We start from the raw sequence: 24,023 nt of genomic DNA, 5'->3' as shown, positions 1-24,023 counted from the left end.
ACACTTTCATTGAACAAAAGTATAATGACATGGATATGACCGGTATTACAAGGAGAAGGTGATTTATGAGGACATTTCCCCGTGTCCCCATATTTAAAAAGGCTTATAAATCATACAGAGTGAGTTTTTTAGAGACAGTAAAAATGCCTGTAGTCTCCTGTAAGGGGTAGGTTTAGGTGTAGGGTTGGTGTAGGACAATAGCACATACAGTAAGTACAGTATAAATACATTTTCATGTAATTTAACTTGATGTACTAGCATAAAACTGAAATAATAATTAATAAAAAGCAAATGAACATACAAAATAAACTAATGAAAATGACACAAGCACAAAACAAAATAAATAAAACCTTAACTAAAATTAAAATTAAAACATAAAATCTAAAAATAACAACAACTCAAAATTCAAACAATTAATAAAAACTATATAGACATTAAAAAACAAAAACTAATAAAAATGACAAAATTACTAAAGCTTTAACTAAAATTAAAATTAAAACATACAATCTAAAAATTAAAAGAAAATAATTCAGACAATTAATAAAACTAAATGGACATTTTAAAAAAATAAATAAAAATAAAAAACCTTATCTAAATTTAAAACAAAATGTAAAATATAAAAATAAAACCCAACTCAAACAATTAACAAAAACTGTATAGACATTAAAAAAACTAATAAAAAAGACAAAAAACACCCAACAAACTAAATGGAAAACATAAAAATAAGAATTAATTGAAACAATCAATAAAAAGTATAATAGTATCGCAGTGATACTAAAATAATGATTTAGCAAAATTCATTTGTTCACCCCCACATTGCTGTCTAGGATAAAGAGATATTAAATATATGTAATTATTTATTTATTTATCTTTCCTTCTATAAGTCTTTTTTAAATAAAGTAAATGTTTGTTATTTTAATGTTTGTATTCCAGTGCGGCAAAGTCAAAAACACACACAGTAAGAAGTGTGAAATGAAGATTAAACGAATCATCATAATATTGAGTTTTAAACCAGTGGGGCATTTGAGAGACTCTTCAAACTCAAATCACGCATTATTTTAATATTCAGATGATCTTCAGCTGGGTTTTTCTGTAAACTGATGTATCATGGCTCTGAATGACTGTCATGGATCTTCTTCTCGATGGATCACACCGGAAACTTCTGCTGTCCACACCATCCATCATCATCAGATCGACCCAAATCCACAGAATCCTTCTGTCATTAATGCTGCGTCACATGACTGATTCTTAAGGCGAAGGAGGATGTGTGTGATACAGAAGCAGTTCAATTATTCACGTTTGAGCAGATAAAGTACACAGAAGCGTTCATAATGTGCTGGAAGATCACCAGCTGATCCTACATCGCCCCAGATACTGAAGAATAATGAAATCTAACTTTTTGGCCTGCTTCGATATGTGAACTTCATTAGGAGGAACAGGTGTGAAGCATCGCGCCGCCAAACACATTTGCAAAATGCCATGTGAGGAACGCGAGGGACCCGCCGGATCCCAGACCTCATTTCCAGAGCACAGTCTAGACTTTCTCAAGTCTGAGAGGAAACCTGCGAGATTCACACACACACACACACACACACACACTCCCTCATCTGAACTCCAGAAGCGCACACACACACACACACACACACACACTCCCTCATCTGAACTCCAGAAGCACACACACACACACGCACACACACACACACACACACACACACACTCCCTCATCTGAACTCCAGAAGCACACACACACACACACACACACACACACACTCTCATCTGAACTCCAGAAGCACACACACACACACGCACACACACACACACACACACACACACACTCCCTCATCTGAACTCCAGAAGCACACACACACACGCACACACACACACACACACACACACTCCCTCATCTGAACTCCAGAAGCGCACACACACACACACACACACACACACACACTCTCTCATCTGAACTCCAGAAGCACACACACACGCACACACACACACACACACACACACACACTCTCATCTGAACTCCACACACACACACGCACACACACACACACACACACACACACACTCCCTCATCTGAACTCCAGAGCGCACACACACACACACGCACACACACACACACACACACACTCTCTCATCTGAACTCCAGAAGCACACACACACACACACACACACACACACACACTCTCATCTGAACTCCAGAAGCACACACACACGCACACACACACACACACACACACACACTCTCATCTGAACTCCAGAAGCACACACACACACACGCACACACACACACACACACACACACACACACACACACACACAGCACACACACACACACACACACACACACACCTCATCTGAACTCCAGAAGCGCACACACACACACACACACACACACACACACACACACACACACACACACACACACACACACACACACACACACACACTCCCTCATCTGAACTCCAGAAGTGCACACACACACTCTCTCACACACACATGCGCACGCACGCACACACGCACGCGTGCACACCTTTATGATGATTCTTTCTGCCTACATGCGTTCAGAAGTGATAAGTGTGTATTAAAATACTGTGTTGAAGTTTCCCATATGGCAAAAATAAAAAAATGTAATAAAATAAAAATGTTAATAATAATTTAAAAATATATCATAATATACAAAAAGTGTCCAAAAGATATATTTGCTGAAATATTTTTTGTGTACTTTTAAAATCTACATTTTAAGAATATTAATATATATTTTTGAAAGCATTTAAAAATATATTTGACTCTCCATATATTTCACTCCAAGAAAATATTCGTCACATTTGATTTTTAAAAATACATTTTTAAATATGTTTTGGTATATAATGGTTGAACCTATATATATATATATTTTAATTTCAAACATATATTTTATTGAGCTTCACTGTATACAACATCAATTTAGCATATATTTTAAATATATTTTGGCCAGAAAAAAAAGATTTTTGACTGTAAGGGTTGCTACATGTGTTCGGTTTTGGGATTCAGTTCACATGCAGCAACAGTATAAAAATATCTTGTTAAATTTATGGTGAAAAATCTGGCAGCTCTGCTAAAAAATCTCCAGAAAAGCATCTCAGGTTTGACAGGATTGACATTTTGGTGCCTGCATATTTTGTATGTCATAGCTGTATATTTCTGTATCTGATATACTTGAATATACCTGCTTTGGATTTTACAAATATGATGATAAACACAATAATTATACATAAGCGCATATGATTAATTAAAACTAATCAATGTTTACCCATGATCAATGGCAGTGTTCCCCACATACACATTCACAGATTTATCAGGGTCACATGCATGATAATGCAATATAAAAAACTGTGTAAAATGCCTTCAATTTACATAACTAATATCCTAAATAATAAGAAACAAAAAAATGTATATAATTTTACTGTTTCTCAACTTAAAATATGAGGTAATGTCGTTATTTTTACTTCTGAAAATTATATTTTACAGTATTTAAAAACATGAATTGTGTAATATTATTTCATTTATCACAGTATATGGTCAAAACTAATACTAAATAAAAATTCATAAAAACTATGTAGAAAAAAAAACACACCAAAATGACTAAAAGTTTAACTAAAATGAAAATGGAAAACATAAAATTAAAAAAACTGATGAAAAAAAGACAAAAAAATAAAATTAATTAATTAATGTAAAACATAAGTATGAAAATACAAACTAATTCAAACCCTTAATTAATACTGTAATAGTATCTCAATGATGCTAAAACAACACTAGATTACACTAAAAAGTCAAAAGTCTCAGGGTCTATTTTATTTGTATTTTTTTATATAAAATAAATTGCAGACATGTATCTTACAGTTAAGCAGATTTTTTCTATAGCATGTTTACATTGGCTCTCTGTTGAAGCGGCTGAGATGTGTTTGTTTTCAGTGCAGCTTGAGTTCAGCTGTTCTTCTGTCTCTTGGCTCGTTGCACAGCATCATTAATTGTTTTGGCAGCAGCAGCAGCGTCTGATGAAGGTCATGGACACACCGGATATGAAATGAGAAAAAGACAGAGACACTAAATAAATATATGTTGATGAGCAGAAACTAAAAACACTCCAAACACGAGCTTGTCCCATTACAGACACACTCGCTCTCGAGCCTTTTCTGAGGGTTTCATTCATTGTAAAACGTATTTTAAATATTTATTTAAAAGCACAGACCTGGTTTTCATGAACTGAGACATTTACCGTGACAGGTGACTGTGGATTCCCAGCACACTGAAGAGAGTCTGGACTCTGTCATTTCTGTTTCCGGAGTCAATATAAAGCCAGCTTTGTCAAAGTGAACTCTTCAAAAAGCCATCAGCTGTTTAGAATCACATTCTGTTACTCAAATGACTAAAACACAAACTCAATCTTACTCTTAAATGACAATGATTGAGCTACAGTGTGTCTGTTAACCTTTGACACGATAAATCACACAGCTTCAAATACAGATGGGTGGACGTAAAGTCTTAATGAGCGAGTCACTGAATCATTCACTCATATGATTCGTTCAAACATGCGGATTCATTCAGAAACTAACCACGTAAAGTCTTAATGAGCGAGTCACTGAATCATTCACTCAAACGATTCGTTCAAACATGCGGATTCATTCAGAAACTAACCACGTAAAGTCTTAATGAATGAGTCACTGAATCATTCACTCAAACGATTCGTTCAAACACACGGATTCATTCAGAAACTAACCACGTAAAGTCTTAATGAGCGAGTCACTGAATCATTCACTCAAACGATTCGTTCAAATGTGATTTCATACAAATTAAAAACTTTAAAATAAACCATCTTCCCCAGTGTCACCAAGCTATCTTACATTGTAAACATTTGTTGTATATTTTTCCACTTATGTGGCCCTTTTTATGCTCTGATTAAAAAAAAAACTTATATATTTTTTTTATTGAATCAAGGATAGCGAAGATTGTCAAAACTTAAATAAATTATTTTGCTTAATAGTCCAATATGTTTTTATGATTTTGTAGCCCCCGCACAGTTCTCTATTCGAAAATAAATAAGTAATCAAACAAACATATGAATAAATAAAACAATGTGATTCTCAATTTAGAAAAGTAGCTCTTTTAAATTAAATGATCTTCATGTCATTCTTTTTCTGTTATTATTTGTTGCTTTACGGGGCTGCATTTTTTAAACAGGGAAATTATTTTAACTCAGTAACTTGCAAAAATAGCCTTAAAAACAACTAAGATCTTGGATTGTGATCCTCCTTGAAAAAAAAAAAAAATTATATTTGTTATATGATATTTTGTCATAAATGCCATATTTCCAGTGTGAGTAATGATCAAGACCCAATATCGCCGTCATTTTTAACGTTAATTTCTTGATTTATTTTTTGATCATTCAAACATTTTGATATAAAATTGAATTTTCTATATTTTTAAGATGGTGATTTTTTTTTTAGATGGCAACTGGACGCCACTTGAATGACGCAAGTAACGTAACGAGGTCAAGTGTCAACAATGTAGCGAACTCTATAGAGGGTCCCTTTATAACAAATATAAATTGGAGAAAGGCCTGGCTTTTGCCAAGTAAATTTTGTATATCTAACAAGGTTAAGGAGATTCATTATAAAATCCTTCATAAAATGTATCCCGTTAATTTGTCTATTTCTAAATATTCTGATGTTGATGAGTCTTGAGTTTTTTGATTGTGGTGTTACCAACAAATTATGGGTTGACTTAAGCACATATATGTTTCTAACCTTACAAATGTGACCCATACCTTCATCCTCAAATATGTTATTTTTTATTATAAAAATCCAAAGCTATTATGTGCTGAATATGTTCTTATATTGAATGCAAAATTCTTCATTCATAAGCAAAAATGGCTTAAATCTCCTTTGTCTTTCTTGCTGAACTTGATTCTCTTGTTTAATCTCTTAGACTTACAAATAACAAAAAGAGTGCCAAATTTTTAATGCATTATGACAACTTCCTAAAAAGATGTCATTTTATTTTCGTACTTTTCTTTTCTGTATAGTACTATAGTTTGATGTTTTTATGATTGTTCTTTGTAGGAATATATGCATGTCTCATTTCCCTGTTCTTGTGTGTTTTTACAAATCTGCAATTTAAAAAAATAAATAAAATTGTAGCGAGCTCAGAGTCTGCGGTATGCAGTACGCAGGGAGCAGCACGCAGTACGCAGTGCGCGACCCGCTGCTCTGGCCAATGAGCGGCGAGACACAATGAAGAGCTCCTCAGATCAGCTTCAGCAACATCAGGATGAAGATGACAGAGATCCTCAGACATGGACGAGAGCTCTGTCTGATGGACGAACACAGTTTCGGTGAGAACACCCAGCTTCCACACACACTGATGTCTCTGACTTCAGTGAAACACTTGTTAAATCATCCTGATGTCGATGTTTGAGAGGAAATAATCGCATTTAAACCTTAAACCTGCGCGTTCAAATGGAAATCAGTGACAAACAAACGGAGTGTAAATTGTGTGAAAGTGATTGTTCTCGATTGACATTTTGCTTCATATTGGCAGAATTGTTGATATATTGTTGCATTGTAAACTCGTGTAGTCTTCTTATAATTTTTCATACCTATTTTTGATGCATGTTTTATTGATATTTTTATTGTTTTGCACATGTTGCTTTGCATCTTTGTCCGCGTGCATGATTTACTCTAATAGTTGAATCTCTGCAAAAACAATAGAAAGACCGGTTAATGTAAATCATAACACAAACCGAACGAAAAATACATTATATTACAATGTCAGTTCAGCAGTTTAGTGAAAGCTGAAATTAATATGAACATTTCAGATCCATAAGCTGATCCAAAAGATCTACTTCCTCTTTAAATATAGTTAATGACATAAGTACTTATTGTTAAGTTTATTATTATTGTTTTAACTAATAAAAAGAAGAAGAATGAGACTCTCAAGGTGACCTTAAAGTTGGGCGTTAACACAGATCAGCTCATACTCACAGATCGCAGGTAATGTTGAAGTGAACAGCTGGAGAAATGAGCCGCAAAAACTGCTAATTAAGAGCCAGATAGGATTATTAATGTAGTGTTCGTCTGTCAATAATCTGGATTTTGGTGCTTCACCTCCATTAAAATCAATCTGGATCACTTAATTATGTTACATTTTAAAATGCTCATAATCAGATTACAGTTACTTTTTTTGCGGATTACATGATTACATATTATTCACGCAATGGCAGTAAATGATTCATAATTGACTTATTCTGAGTCTTCTTTTTTCTCTTATAAAGTTTCCTGTCCAAAAATGATACTGTGTGTCATACCATTTATCTTTGATTATATTCACAATATAGAATTGTCATGTAAATGATTTTGCGATCCATGAATCGGAATTTTGGAGACAAAAGCACCTCTCAAGCTATTAAACCATGAATGAAATTAATAATTATGCAAGTACACTGGTGATGTATATGTCTTAATCATATCCAGGGACCTAACTGTTGTTTCTGGAAGTCTGGACTGTTTTCATGTTTATTAATATTTGTTCGTGTAATGCAGGGATTCCCAAACATTTTTTGTCAGGTGAACCCCTTTGACATTAAATATTTGCTTGCAATATCTACGAGGAAGTTAATATTTCAATAATTTAACCACATGTTTACAGTTCTCTGATGTTGGTTAGAGTTACATTGACGTGCAGGTAAACAGATGAAATATGTCTATTTTTAGTGTTCAAGTGTTTTATTTAGATTGTTTTTATTTTAAAATAATTTATTTTTATTTAACATTTTCATGACGTAATTAATTATTAGCTTTTCATCAACTCATAAGCCCACTGCAGTTCTTACATTAGTTCATACACTTAATGGAAAGTTTAAAACAAGTTAGCCAAAAATCCAAATTCTGTCATTATTTACTCGCCCTCGTGAACCGTTTTTGGTCTGAACGATTCTTTAAAGGTCATGTGAACTATATCAGCTCACCTCCGGATGGATGTGGATCGTGTTGAAGTCTGAGATGTCTGATGTTTTCTTTGAGCTCAGAGAAGTGATGAAGCGTCTAAAAATGCCTGGCCTCGTGAAGGCGTCTGAGCCGAGGGTTGTGGGATTGCTTGGTGTGTTTGGCGCTGACATTAAAGCTGCACGGATCGGCGGTATGGCGGGTTGAGTGGAGTGTGTGGGAGTGTGTGCTCGTTGTTCTGCTGCTGATAAACACAGAGACGAGCTCAGGCAGATCAGGACACGCTGTGTAAAGACTCAGCGCAGCGGAGGCAGAGCAGTGCCAGCTTCATGACTGTTTGCTGATCAATGCATTCAACCTTTTCATTATTTTAAGACAAGCATTGTGTTTGTTCTTCCTCAGTCCAGCGTTTATGGACATAAATCCTCAGATACTTAGTAAAAGTCCAATGCAAGCGGCTGCTGCGGTGTGAGTGTGTTCCGTCTGCTTCAGCTGCAGAGAGTTTATGATTCAGCTCTTTGATTTCCCTCCATGCAGAACTCTCTGCCATGATGCCAGGGCGTTGCTATGCAGTTGCTAAGGCGTTCTCTGTGTTGCTGTTGTAAATAGTTGTTGGGGTGTTCTGGGTGGTTACCAGGGTGTTGCTATGCAGTTGCTAAGGTGCTCTGAGTGTTGCTTCTTTAAATGGCTGTTTGATGTTCTGGGTGGTTGCCAGGGTGTTGCTATTCAGTTGCTAAGGCGTTCTGAGTGTTGCTACTGTAAATGGTTGTTGGGATGTTCAGGGTGGTTACCATGCAGTTGCTAAGATACTCTGTGTGTTGCTACTGTAAATGGCTGTTGGGATGTTCTGGGTGGTTGCCAGGGCATTGCTATGCAGTTGCTAATGCGTTCTGAGTGTTGCTACTGTAAATGGTTGTTGGGATGTTCTGGGTGCTTGCCAGGGTGTTGCTATGCAGTTGCTAAGGCGTTCTGAGTGTTGCTACTGTAAATGGTTGTTGGGATGTTCTGGATGGTCACCATGCAGTTGCTAAGATACTCTGTGTGTTGCTACTGTAAATGGTTGTTGGGATGTTCTGGGTGGTTGCCAGGGTGTTGCTATGCAGTTGCTAAGGCTTTCTGAGTGTTGCTATTGTAAATGGTTGTTGGGATGTTCTGGGTGGTTGCCAGGACGTTGTTATGCAGTTGCTAATGCGTTCTGAGTGTTGCTACTTTAAATGGCTGTTTGATGTTCTGGGTGGTTGCCAGGGTGTTGCTATGCAGTTGCTAAGGCGTTCTGAGTGTTGCTACTGTAAATGGTTGTTGGGATATTCTGGGTGGTTACCATGCAGTTGCTAAGATACTCTGTGTTTTGTTACTGTAAATGGCTGTTGGGATGTTCAAGATGGTTGCCAGGGCGTAGCTATGCAGTTGCTAAGGCTTTCTGAGTGTTGCTATTGTAAATGGTTGTTGAAATGTTCTGGGTGGTTGCCAGGGTGTTGCTATACAGTTGGTTTGGTGTTCTGTGTATTTCGTTTTAGTCTGGCACAAGTCTGGTCTCTAGATATGATATTTAACATGCATTTAGCATTTTTACAATGCAGTTCTCCATATTAAATGTGGCTGAATTGGTTTCATTTCCCGCAGGTTGTTGTTTTTTTATTATTGTCATTTTGCTGCGGTGTGGAGATGTTGAAAGTGTCTGTGAAGTGTCACAACCCCCGTCGGCCCTCATTGACGTTCTCTGAAGGGGGTCTGACTCATGTCTGTCATCCGTAGACGCTGACATTTCCACCAGCCGTGTGTCATGACGGTTTTACTGAAGACTGTTCATGCCATGAATTATTCATGCAAACATCACTGTACAGCACACATGGTTCTGAGGGATTAGGCAAATTGAAATCCTGCTGGCAAAGGTGAATTATACATTAGTCAGTGCAATTAGGCGATGTCATCTGCCTCTGTAATTGATTATTTGATTGGAATGAATAAGCGGGTTCGTGAGGAGGTGCATGTGAAATCTGAGAATTTAAAGATGATGTTTAATTGAAATGAGATGGATTTATGAGAGCGAGGATGCTGGTGATGCCGAGATATTAGAGAGAAACAGATGAAATCCAATAACATCTGCCTCAGGCTGTCAGGAACAGGAAACTGTTATATCTGTCATTTCAGATGTTGAGTGTTTTTGTATCCATCTGTCTGCATGAAGCATCTGCTTCCATCATTGATGATCATTGACTGGAATCATCTGAATATGACAAACAAATGAGAATAGCTGCATGTGTTCATGAAAACAGATGCAGTGTTAATAAAACGTCATAATTAAAAAAGCAACATGTTGAGCAAAAATAAGTCAACTTTGCTTCATAATGTGCCAGCTGTTTTGCCAAAAGATGTTATTTCTCAGAGGTTGCTCTTTTAAATCTCAAGGGATGTAATGGAGCTCTAAGTTATGTTTCAGGTCAGTTTTTAAGCTCATCTTTGTTCTAGAAGTTTCTCTTGAAAAAGTAATATTAATAACAACTGAAATGAGTCACTAGTTTTCATCCAGTAAGAATACAGGACTATAATATGAACATGGAAAGCAGTTTGTTTATTATTTATCATTTATTTGAGAAGCACAATGACTTTTAGTTAAAAGTCAGAAATGAAAATGCATAAATGCATAGAAAAAAAAATACATAATATATATATATATATCTGTCAGTGGGGTCAGAAAAATAATCTTGTTTTGTCTTTGAATAAACTTCATTATTCTGACCCCACTGATGATCCCCCCCCCCCTTTTTAAACCATGAACTTATTTCATTTTAATAAATTTTTCAAAAAAACAAACAAACTGAAACTAAAAAAGTCATTGTGCATATCAAGTAAATGTATCTTGATTTAAGAATTATTAGATATTTGTACTGGAAAATCTAGATGATATTTTAAGTCTTGTTTTCTATAAAAATAAATAAATAAATAATAAAAAAGATCAATATATATGGGATAAATATTTTTGCTCATTTTAAGCAAAAACTAACACAATTTTGATCCTTTTTTTTTTTTTTTTTTTTAGAAAACTAGACTTAAAATCTTAAGTCATTTTACCTGTCAAGTAAATGTATCTTGATTCAAGAATGTTTAGATATTTGTACTAAAAAACAAGACAAAAATATTAAGTAAGAAAATCATTTTTACAGTGTTCGGATCAACTTAAATCGAGTAATAACAGCCACAACTGCATGCTCTTCCCTGCTACAGCTTTCAGATGATGTATAAATCTCAATAATAATAATTAAAAAAAAGGACCCTTATGACTGGTTTTGTGGTCCAGGGTCTCATATAAGGACCCAACAACATTATATGCTGTACTTAACTTTGAACAGAACGGGGCACTTAACTGCAACTTTTATTAGACTAAATGCAGAATGTTTGTATAGAACAGCAAAGTTTGTGTGTGATGTGTATTCTGTCCATCTTTCCGTCCCGCCCACAGGATGATTGACAGCCTTGTGACCCAATAGGCAGGATGATCGCTACCGGCGGGCTGCTGAGGATTTCCCGGCGCCAAGACTCGCTGCGAACCAAGAACCGCGCAGAGAACAAGAAGAAGCGGAAAGCCAAGAAGAAGCGCAAGAACGACGTGGTGGTGGTGAAGGGCAAAGTGAAACTGTGCTCCGTTTCTGGGCTGGTGGCAGCGCTAGGCGTTTTGATCCTGCTGATCGGCATCGCCATGGCCGTACTGGGATACTGGCCCAGAGAAAACAACGAGAAATTCATCGGACCCGTGCGACAAATAAAAGAGGAGAACCTCACAAGCAATAATGAGTTAGTGATGTCAAACCAGCTGGATGGTGCAAACTCCTCAGCCGGCTTTTTCAAAAGCCTGTTTGCGAGTTATTTATACTCGGATAACCTCAAAGTCTTCGGACCGTTAGTGATGGGCATCGGGATTTTCCTGTTCATCTGCGCCAACGCGGTTCTCCACGAAAATCGCGATAAGAAAACCAAAATCATCAATCTGCGAGACATTTACTCCACAGTTATCGACATTCACAGTTTGCGTGCAAAAGACTGCGTTCCTTTCAACGGCCTCATCAGCTACATGCAATCGAAGAGCGATAAACCAGCATCTCCACGAAACTACAGACGCCCATCGTGTGCGAGAAAATACAGCTTGTTTGCGAAGCGCCAGTCGTTCACCGACACGATTTATAGCATATATCAAGGAAACGAGGAGGCGTCCGAGTGGGAAACGCACTCCATCGTCACGTCGTCGGTGAATGCGTTCACGCTCCCCGTCATCAAACTCAACAACTGCGAAGTGCAGGAGAACGAACCTTCGCGGCGCAGGAGTTGCGTCGCGACGCTGGAAACCAAAGCGGACGTCTCAAAGACACGGATGTCGCTTTCGCACCTGTCTCTGAACGCGTTGACGGATCCGGGCGCCAGGTGTTTGGACGAGAAGTCGCGCAGGTTCAGCTGTCCCAGATTGGAGCGATCGGGCAGCAAAGGCTACATTAAACTGGCCGATCTCGGCGGAGATTCGTTCGAGACGCCCGACGCAGAAAGAGAGGAGAAAGAGACACAAGCACTTGCTATAAACTCAGATACATGTCTGCATAAACACACTGCGTCACTGTCCGATTTGTAAACGATGATTGCACATGACCAAGGGCCCTAATCGCGGAATCCAGTCATAAAAACAGAATTTACAGTTTAACGCAGAATGTCAAAGTTTGGATGAATGAATCAAAAGTAGGTCACTTAAATCAAAACATGATGTGGACTAGTATCTGTGATTATTAAGCCGCAAAAATACTATTTAAATATGAATCCTGCATTTCTGCGTGTCTCTGTGTGAATGAATGGCACAGAAGCTCAGTCTTGTTTTCTACTTGTACTAAAGCGCGTGTGACGTTCGCGGTGATTTCTGTGTCTGCCGTCTCACTAAATGAGGAGATAAATACTAGGGATGCACGATATTGGATTTTTGCCGATATCCGATATGCCGATATTTTTCTACTCATTTTGGCCGATAGCCGATACCGATATATTTCCTTTTGTTTGGAAACAACACCAAGTCTCTCCTGTGCAGAAATTATAAGCAAAGTGTTCTTAATTTTGGTTAGGTTTTAACAAGAAATTATTTATTAGAATTAAATAAACAATAATAAAGTTATTTTATAATGACAGTAAATTGAAGATTTGAAAATAACTATAAATAAACTATATTCAATCGCAATTTTTTTATTTACATTATTTTCAGAAAAATGCAGTGGTAACCTTAACATTTTATTTTAAGATTTAACATTTGTAAATGTTCTAAAGCAAAAGAGTTGTGAAAATTCTGAAAATCTTTTAGAGCTCATAATTTGTTTTAAAAATCATATTACACATTAATGAATAAATCAGTATATATAAAATTATTTAATTTAAGTGTCATGTTTATGATTTTTTTTTTTTGGTTCATGTAAGCTATAGCTTCTGACCTTTAAATCAAAACATACTCATGATTTTATGGCATCAATTACTGCTTTATTTAATCAGAAACACAGTCTAAGTATTATTTGTGTATTTTGCTTTCATTTAATTGGAAGTAGGTATTCTTCTTATCGGCAAGACATATCGGCATAATTTTTCATATCGGGCCGACACCGATATTTACTTTTAAAGCCATTATCGGCCGATTCTGATATTGGTCCGATAATATCGTGCATCCCTAATAAATACATGAACAACATCTCCAAAACATTTTACCGTGTCATTTGAGTAAAAATAGCACCATATCATATACACACAGAAATTTTCCGTATTCACAGCAACCCATCAAAATAAAAGTTCGGTTTAACTTGAAGACATTGTGCCAGAAATATATACCTTTTTTTTAGTAGAATGTACAACAACTACTACTACTACTGTTGAAAATTTAATAAAAAATTAAGTAAGGGCTACATTAAATGGCCAGAAATCAGAAAGAGAGGAGAAAGAGACACACATGCTTGAAAACTTAAATACACACTTGCATAAACACACTGATGTGTCACTGTCAGATTTGTAAACGATGATTGCACATGATCTAGGGCCTTATGATTTCCATGATACGGAAAATGCACGGAATCCAGTTATAAAAACAGAATTTACAGTTTAATGCAGAATATCATGGAATTTGGATTCATTAATCAAAAGTAGATCATTACACTTAAATCAAAACATGATGTGGACTAGCATCTGTGAATATTAAGTCGGAAAAAGATGATTTAAATATGAATCCTGCATTACTGCATGTCTCTGTGTGAATGAATGGCGCAGACGCGCGGATTTGTTTTCTACTTGTACTGAAGCGCGTGACGCTCGCGATGATTTCAGCGTACATAAATACATGAACAACATCTCCAAAACTGCTCTGAGAGTCACTTCATGAGCATTGTACCGTTTCATTTGAGTAAAAATAGCGTCATATGATATACACACAGAAATTTAAAGGTATTCACAGCAACCCGTTAAAATAAAAGTTCGGTTTAACTCGAAGAAGACATTGTGGCAGAAATATATTACTATTATTCAGTAGAATGTAAGTAATACTGCTACCACTACTGTTGAAAAATTAATAAAACTTTATTTTTTCAGGAATAAGGATTATTTCTTCCATGTTTTAATTTTAATAGTAAATCTCCTTTATTTGCCAAAAAAGGTTATAGTTAATATAATCATAAGGTTATAGTTTTTATGCATTCAAATAATTAGACATGCTAAAACATTGAATTTGGTAAAAATAAAACATAAGGTGAGAAAAAAATAAAACATTTCATAGGGCTCTAAACATGTAATTTTTGTTGAACTATTCATAAATTGATGTTAAATTGTATAATTTTCATGATTTGAATTAATTAGATATACTTTTTGATTAATACAATTTAATTTACCCAATAAAAAGAAAAATAAAAGGTCCAGAAAAATGAAAACAAAAACAAAAGATGGAATCCAGAAAACTAAAACGTAAAAAAAATAAAATAAAATGGATTTCATAGGGCCCTACACATGACCCCCAAAAAACTCTTTTAACCCTGTAAAGCCTGAAAATTTTGTATCATCAGGCTTTTATGGCTCATATGGTGAGAATATGAAGCTCAAGTTACAGTTTTTTTTTGTTTTTGTTTTTTTACAATTGCTACACGTCTCAATACTAAAGTCACGTTTTCAAAACTCTTCTTAACCATCTTTCAACTTGACACAGCAATTAACTGCACATTCAAAATGCACTAAAACTACCAAAACACGTCATTAATGTCTCAAATCATAACACTAGAAAAAGGTTTTCATCAAACAAACACACTTTATCACTCATAACACAATGACCTAAAAAACACTAACAACAGGTAGCATTATACCATGTTTTCATCTTTACAAAACAAGAACAATACTCTCTACTGTTTATAATTCACTGCAGTATATTTTACATAGTTCATGTTTGCATTACAGTACAAAACTATTCATATTTTTATCCGTTTTTGTACAGATGATAATGAAAGTGAAAGACTAACACTTGTGAAGATGTTCAGCTACATGCAGCTGCTTTGATAGTATTTGATTTTTTACATTCAGAATATTTTTCTATATGATATTACTGATAAAATGTTGCAAATTTCTGTCTTATTCATTTTTGTACTGTGCTAGGTTTTAAACGGATGTCGTCAATGAATGCATTTTGTGCCACAGTTTAGCCACAGACACCGATGTTGTGCTCGCTGTGAGAAGAGTTTTAAAAAAGTGACCCAAGTATTGAGAAACGTGTCCTAGCGATCATAAAAAAACTGTAATTCAGAGACTCAATCTGAGCAAAAATATGAATTTGCTGCAGATGCTGATATTTCTATGATGAGATGCTCGTGATGTAAATCAATGAGATCTTTATAACAGTAGATACATAAAATGATGTAAATATGAGCGGTTGCTCTGTATCTCCAGTAATATGTCTTAGTAAGATGAGCTCACAAACATATAATGCGATGCTGATGGAGAGATGAAGGAATAAACGCTCCTCAGAAGATGTGAGATGAAGATCATTCCTCCGCTGAGGAACAGTGAAAGTAAAGCTCCTCAAAAGATCCTAATGATCAGATTTGAGACGCACTGATTTTATTAAAAAATGATTGATGGAGAATCAAGTAAAGCTGAGCTGCTTCAGTCCAGTAAGTGTTCATCTGGAGACATGACTGCAGTTATTCTGACCTTTACTTGAGAAAAACCAGTCGACTCAAGTTCACACAGGTGTAAAGAATCACATTAACTAGCAGCATCATCCACTAACTGTTGGTTTAGCAGTTCAACTGTGTGCCAGATGCGTGTTTAGAGTGAAATGACATTTGCTGTGATATTTTGCAAGAAATTAACACTTTTATTTATCAAGGACGCTTTAAATTGATCACAAGTGACAGTAGAGACATTTACAATGTTACAAAATATTTCTATTTCGAATAAATGCTGTTCCTTTGGACTTTCTATTCATCTGTGAATCCTGAAAAATAAAATGCATCACGGTTTCCACAAAAATATTGTGCAGCACAACTGTTTCCAACATTGATAATAATCAGAAATGTTTGTTGAGCAGCAAATGATTTCTGAAGATCATGTGACACTGAAGACTGCAGTAATGATGCTGAAAATACAGCTGCGCATCACAGAAATAAATTACAGTTTAACACATATTCACATAGAAAACTGCTGTTTTACATTCTAATAATATTTCACAATTTTTGATCAAATAACTGCAGTCTTGAGACTTCTTTCAAAAATAGTTCAGATTTCAGCAGAAACTGTTCAGGCAGATGAACAATAAACACATGCGAGATCTTAATATCATATGTAGATGTTGATGATTTGCTATATTTGAGAACATTAGTAGCACAGAGCCACGAATGCTGACGGCGTCTAATAATGTCTCCATGTTTCTAGATGAATACGTCTCTTTGTAAATCCTAGACCAGTTCTAGATTGAGCTCACATTAATATTCCTCAGTTCTGAGTATTTATGGATTATTGTGTTGTTGTTGTAAAGGCAGAGTTCAGCTCATATCTCTCCAAACCCTTCATTTCAGATTCACGTTTACATCCTTGAAGATGTTTTTGAAGGACTGAAGTATGATGATGCTGTTTGTGACTGAACTCATAACAGTCTTACTGTAATCAAGCAGAAGAAATGGTCTATATTTACATGTGAATGAGTCGTCTGACAGCGTGTAGGCGGCGCAGGTTATCAAGTGGTTTATTATTAAACTAAAAATGTATTTTTGTCTTTTATTCTTTCTTTGTTTTTTCCTTTCATTTCCTTTTTTGATTGTTTTCTTACTTTTTGCACTTCATGCAATTCTTTTTCTTTTTCTTTCACATTTTCTCCTTTCTTTTTTTTCTCTTCTTTATTATTGTTTTCTTATTTTTTCTTTCATTTCTTTGTTATTATTTTAATTTTTTCTTGTTTTCTTTCTTTTTTCTGTCTTTCACATCTTTTTATTCTCCATGTCTTTTTATTTTAATTTTTTTTTCATTGTTTTCTTACTTTTTGCACTTCATGTAATTATTTTTCTTTCTTTTTCTTTCACATTTATCTCCTTTCTTTTTTCTCTTCTTTATTATTGTTTTCTTATTTTTTCTTTCATTTCTTTGTCTTCATTTTTCTTTTTTCTTTGTCTTTCACATCTTTTTTTTATTCTCCATTTCTTTTTAATAGTTTTTTTTTCATTTATTTTCTTTATTTTAATTTGTTTCATATCTTTCTTCTTTTAAACCCATCCCGTGTGTGTGTGTGTGTGTACTGTACTGTACTGTATGTCAGTAGCATGTAATTTTTGAATCCCCTCATTAGTTGCTAGAGTCATAAACATTAATAATTATTCCTGATGTAGAAAAGCGTCTTTTGACAAACTGTTTTGCGTCACTCTGATCTACTGTTGTGTATATTTAGACTTCACAGTTCACTGTATATCTATTAAAGTGTTTTATATGTTTATTATAACATAACATCCACGTTTGCTGTAATCACGACTAGATCCTGAGATTGGAGTTGAAGTCTTTCGTCCGTGTAGGACTGCACTGATATTCATGTTTCAGACGTGATAAACACATTTAGCTCACATTATGCAACTTTGCACATGCTGTTTTTGTACTTTCACTCATGTTAGTGAGCAGATGTTGATGTACACAAAGGCAATAAGTGCTCCAGCGGAGGACTCAGGTGTGTAGAGTCACTGTTTTAGACACGTTGTGGGGTTTTGAGAGTTTGTTCTGATTCTGGGTTTGTAGCTGTAGCTGCATCAAAATAAAGTTCTTTGAGATAATATTGTGCTGCATTGATCTTCCATGTGCTAGAAATGGATTCATACTGACATCTAGTGGAGAATCACAGTCACGGTTAATGAATCTGAGGGGTTTTGGCATAGTAATATATTTATTTATTTATTAACTTTCTTATTTCATAACAGATGAATAGTTTGTGTGAAGCTGTTAATCACAGATTCCCATACAAACAAATTATATTTAAGCAAAACTACACTTAATGATTGAAAAGCATGATTTAGAAATATGCATAATTGATCACATTGATATCTCAGCCTGTTTTCCTGATCTAATGACCTTAATTCATGAACTTTGACCTTCACTTTACTGATATTCTACGTGGCATCAGACGAGCAACAAAAAGATGATCTTATTATCTATGATCGTCTCTTATCTTAAAGTATTACACATACGTATTACTACAGAATATAATAAACATGATCATCCACGCAGAGGTTTATGGGGAAATCAGCCTTTAACTGTTGGACCTTAAGTTTTTATTATTTAAAAGGCGGCAAACTCTAAAAGGAAAACCTTCTGAGCTACATTTTAATATAATTTTATAATATAAACATAATATTTATGTGATAAAAATTATAATATATAATACAATAATTTACTATTTACACATATATAAAATAAAATTGTAAACATATTAAAATAGGTTAAAATATAGCATGTACTACACACACACACACATATATATATACAGGCTATAGTTTTTATATATAATAATAAAATATATGTCACATAAACACATAAGGTTTTTTTTTTTATTATTAACTTCTAAACCAACAAGGTATTACAAATATAAACAAGAATTTTGAACATTAAATATAACAAGGGATGACAGCATAAATAAAAATAAAGGAAGACAGCAAAAAATAAAATAAATAAATATGAAAATACATTGAAACAAGAAACAGTTTATTTAAATTATGTAACATTCAACAGACAGTTTCAAGCCTTTTGTTAAGACAGAATCACAGTGTTTTGTCAATAAAATAAATACATTTCCTATATATTCAAAATTATGATTACACTGAGGAAAATAATTGTATCAAATAATATACACAATGTAGCTGTTGCTGAGGAGTCACTTATGACGCCGGGGAGGAGGGGATTACCGCCGGGGCGTGGTTAAGACCACAGCGACCCAATAGCAGGTTCCGGGGGCGTGGCCTTCCCGCAAGCAGGCTCCGCCCCGGGGATCGTGTGAGTGTGAGCGTGATTGAAAGCGGAGATCTTCAGGTAAAGCGTCTTTCAGTGTCTGGAGCTCGAGCTGGATCCGATGTTGAAGCTGTGACAGGATCATCTGAGAGCCTCTCTGTGTCAGGTGATGTGTTTCCCACACTTTCAGCTGCTCGTGTGGTAGCGTACTAACTAACGTACAGTATGCACGTATTTGATAAATAATTACGTGTATATGACAACATCACATAATCATTTGCAGATTTAGTTGTGACATCGGAAACTCAGCTGATCCTAAAAACTTGTGCTTTTGTTCTACAATATTCCAGATTACTGGAAACATACAGGATTTGTGTTTTTAAACATGCAAATGTGATGTTAGCACATCCAAACATTGACAGGTGACTGATTCATTTGGCGTAAAAATCTAGATTCAACTTTCAGAACATTTTTAATTACCTCGTTGGCTTCGCTAGGTGGTCACGTGGTGTGACAAATTAATTTTAGTAGTAAATGATTGATTTATTTTTTTATGCAGTCTCAATTCATATGAGCTCATAACAGCTGTGTGCATAGAAATAATCATTAAAAATGTTGTTTTTGATGCTATATTTTATGTTACATTGCTGGAGATGCCTAAATCTTCATCAGTTTGAGTTTGTGATCACTTGATATCGATGTTGACTGCTCTTTCTCCTCTTTGTTTCTGAATCTGTCTGGATCTGGATGTGGATGGCTGCCGCTGGGTGAGTCACTTTCCCAAAGAAACACACTTCACTGTCCGGTGGTCAGGGGATATCTTTGACATCTGGGGGTTTTCCAAAAAAAAAAATCTCTCTTGATGTATTTCTAGCACAGGAAACCCCAAAATCTGCCAAATTACTCTGCAGGAACTCTTTCAGATTCAGTTTTGGAATGAAAAGCACAGCTGTGGGTTTAAAGGGTCCTTGCTGAAAAAAATACTATATAGTATAAATACTACAGAGTTTTGAACCATACTATAGTAAAGTGTATTATACTGTATATATTATAGTATTTACAACACTTTGTTGCAGCATACTGTATAGTGAACTGATAAACTGTAATAAATACTGTAGTATACTTTAGTGTTTACTACAGTAAACTGTAGTGTATTGTAGTATAGTTGTAGAAAACGTAGTACAGTATTGGGTAAAGTAATTACTGTAGTTGTTATATTGCCACAGCAACTATAGAATTACCACAACACATTAATTCAAGTACTTTACTATAGTAGACTGTAGTATTTACTATAGTATTTTTTCATGTGGGATTATGCGATTTCAGCTAATATCATTAAAAAAACAAAACAAATGTTAAGCAGGTGACTTCAACAGTGCTTTATCAATCAAAAGCAGTTCTGAAAAACAACATCTCCATCGAGAAACTGATTTCGAACGATAACCGTTAAAGACGGAGCTGCTTTGATCTCTGCGGTTGTTAATTGATGGAATATGTTTTTGTTGAAGCCATCATTTTTAAATAATCTTAGTGGAATTCATTGAAAACGACATTATCTATGATAGCGTACGGAAAAATCCACCAATCAGAGAGTCGCATCTATGGAAATTGTGCCAAAAAACACAAAACACTCGCTATGCTCTCGGAATACTTATATATATATATATATATATATGTGACCCTGGACCACAAAACCAGTCATAAGGGTCAATTTTCTGAATAAATCATCTTTCCATTGATGTATGGTTTGTTGGACAATATTTGTCTGAGATGCAACTATTTGAAAATCTGGAATCTGAGGGAGCAAAAAAATCTAAATATTGAGAAAATCACCTTTAAAGTTGTTCAAATGAAGTTCTTAGCAATGCATATTACTAATCAAAAATTAACTTTTGATATATTTACGGTAGGAAATTTACTAAATATCCTTATTGAACATGATCTTTACTTAATATCCTAATGATTTTTGGCATAAAATAAAAATGGATTATTTTGACCCATACAATGTATTGTTGGCTATTGCTACAAATATAGCTGAGCTGCTTATGACTGCTTTTGTGCTCCACGTATTTGTATATATATATATATATATATATGGAATAAACGTGATTGTCAGTGCTTCATGAGATTGTAGTTCTTTCCCTCGTTAAAGTCGCTTTGCTTCGGATCAAAGTTTGAATTGTTGTGATCCGCGGCGCGTAGTGCTCATGGAAAAACGAATGGAGAAGATTGTGCAGTGAAAGCTGTCATCATGGTGTGATGTGTGTGTGCTGAGTGTGTGTTTTTAACGCTGCGTGTGTGCGTGTGTCATTCCTGTGTGACCGCAGACTCAGTGAAGAGCGCTTCAGAAGAGGAAGTGATTGTCTTTTCATTTCCTCTTTGTTTTCCTCAGTTTTTGCTGATGTGCGATCGGATTTTTGGCTTCTGACAGACGTTATTAGCAGAGAAATGCATGTGAGATTAATAATCTATGAGAAGCTTTGGCTGTAGCTGAGGAGATTGATTTGCAGTGTTTGTGTCTGATGATAAACCTGCAGATATGGGAATAATGCGAAGAATTTCAGTGGGAAGTTTTCCTCGCGTTTATACAGTAGATGTGCACTTGTGTTTGGAGGCGTTTCGCTCGACATCAGTGTCTGGAATCAATACAGACTTTCAAATAGGACTTTTTTTAATGGCAGATTATTAACTTGATCTTTGACCCCCAAATAATAATCAGTAAAATACTATAAAAATGCAGTAAGTTCCCTCACTCTACTAAAATACAGTAAATCTAACAGGGCATCGAATGCAATTTTACAGGAAAATGCTGTTCAATTTACAGTTTTTGGTAGAGAAATTAATAAGTCATCTTATAATTTACAGTAAAAAAATTATTATCGAAATAATTATGTTTTGTTCACAATTAAGCTCTATTTTTTAATTTAGGACTCCATGAAAATGATTTTCCCCTAAATTTAGAGTTTTATTTGTTGATTTGGATTCTATGTTTTATGATTTAATACAAATGTATCATCAAAAATGGTGTCTAATGAAATTAATTAATAAAACTAGTGCTGTCAAACGATTAATCGCATCCAAAATAAACGTTTTTGTTTACATATGTGTACTGTGTGTATTTATTATGTATATATATATAAACACACACACATTCATGTATATATTTAAGAGAAATTTTATTTTTTATATATTAAATGTATTTATTTATAATGTAAATTATATGAATATAAATATACACATGTAAATATTTTCAAAATTTATATATACTGTATGTGTGTGTATTTATATATACATAATAAATAAACACAGTACACAGATGTAAACAAAAACTTTTATTTTGGATGCGATTAATTGTGATTAATCATTTGGCAGCACTATAGTATATATAATAATAATAATAATAATATTGAATTTATAGCTGTATAAATTAAAACATGAATGAAAAATATCTTTGTTGTATGATGTTTTTCTTAATATTATTATTATTACTTTAAGAAAAACTTTTTAGTATGCAATATATAATATTATAGTATGATAGATATTATTTATTTGTTTGTTTGAGGTGGCCGTGAGATCTATGAACAAAATGTTGGTGGAACCCGAAACGAAGCCGTTTTTCTGGCGTCTTGAGTGCATGAGGATGTTCTGCTGGAGGTGTCTCGGGGTCAGAGGTCACGTGGGCGTGGCTCAGCTCATTCCTGGCTGTTTATCAGCTGATAAGGAGCCGCTCAAAGGTCCGAGCTCCTCAGGCTGTTTTTCCAGCGCGTTCAGCTGAGTCTGCACCGCTGGCCTCGTAGACTTTGCTCGCACTTATTCATGCTCGTTTTGCACTTTTTCAATCCGAGTTCTTGAATCCTGGTCCACGTGAGCGTAATGTGAAGCTCAGCAGAAGTGCGGCGGCGCTTCAGATAACGGCAGAGACCTTGTGTTCAGTCGAAGGTCTGATAAGACGCCTCAGATTGGCTTGTGTCGCCCGCATAGACGGCGCTTCTTTTGCCCTTATAAAGACAAGAGCCTGTCCACGGGTATATATAGTGTCACACGGAGGCGTCTTAAACACCTTAAGAGTGATTTCTGACGAGTCATGATGGCTTTTATATCACACAATATTACATGCTTTCACACGCTGACCTAAAGATTTCACTCCTGGATTTGCAGAAATCATAATTGTGATTTTCACACTTTGTAGTAGTACACTGGAAAAACTGGGTGTAAAAACACTTCACTTCTTTATTTTAAAAAATGGCATTTAAATAAATGAAGCATATAAATATTTATTTTTAGTTTTGCTTCATATAGTTTTTTTTTTTTGTAATGTTTAGTGTTGTTGCATTTTTATTTTTATTTCTATATATATAATATATATGTATAAGAAATTATATTTTGTACAAATTTTTACAGTATATGAAATTTAGAAGCATATTTGTTAGTTTTGCTGTATATAATAAAAAAAGCAAAACTAAAATTACTAAAAATCTAACTACATAAAGTGGTATATTAAATAAATTATATATATATTTTAGATTCTTTAGACACATACTGTATATTTTGGATACTTTAGGATTTTATTGC

General features: G+C 34.8%; 2 protein-coding genes across 3 annotated transcripts in view; both read left to right on the top strand.

The window, feature by feature from the left end:
- Positions 1–6,275: 6,275 nt before the first annotated feature.
- Positions 6,276–12,757, top strand: LOC131530755 (transmembrane protein 200C). Its single transcript, XM_058761196.1, has 2 exons — positions 6,276–6,376; positions 11,446–12,757. Exon 2 carries the CDS (start codon positions 11,479–11,481, stop codon positions 12,601–12,603), a length of 1,125 nt encoding a protein of 374 aa, XP_058617179.1. The 5' UTR covers positions 6,276–6,376; positions 11,446–11,478; the 3' UTR covers positions 12,604–12,757.
- A 6,733-nt stretch (positions 12,758–19,490) lies between these two features.
- The window catches only part of epb41l3b (erythrocyte membrane protein band 4.1-like 3b), a 49,059-nt gene continuing 44,526 nt past the window's right edge, over positions 19,491–24,023 (top strand). The window contains exon 1 of one of the 2 annotated variants that reach the window (XM_058744497.1): positions 19,491–19,617. The gene's annotated coding sequence lies outside the window, so the exon portion shown is untranslated. Of the gene's footprint in view, positions 19,618–20,195; positions 20,219–24,023 lie in introns of those variants that run through there. The other variant, XM_058744469.1, reaches the window with a different exon arrangement.

Source organism: Onychostoma macrolepis, chromosome 02 (assembly GCF_012432095.1).
Source record: "Onychostoma macrolepis isolate SWU-2019 chromosome 02, ASM1243209v1, whole genome shotgun sequence".
Lineage (NCBI taxonomy): Eukaryota > Metazoa > Chordata > Actinopteri > Cypriniformes > Cyprinidae > Onychostoma > Onychostoma macrolepis.
This window is presented reverse-complemented; position numbering and strand designations above follow the sequence as displayed.

Bases quoted from the DNA above. Each gene is read 5' to 3' on its own strand.
- LOC131530755 (XM_058761196.1), top strand. From the start codon at position 11,479: ATGATCGCTACCGGCGGGCTGCTGAGGATTTCCCGGCGCCAAGACTCG.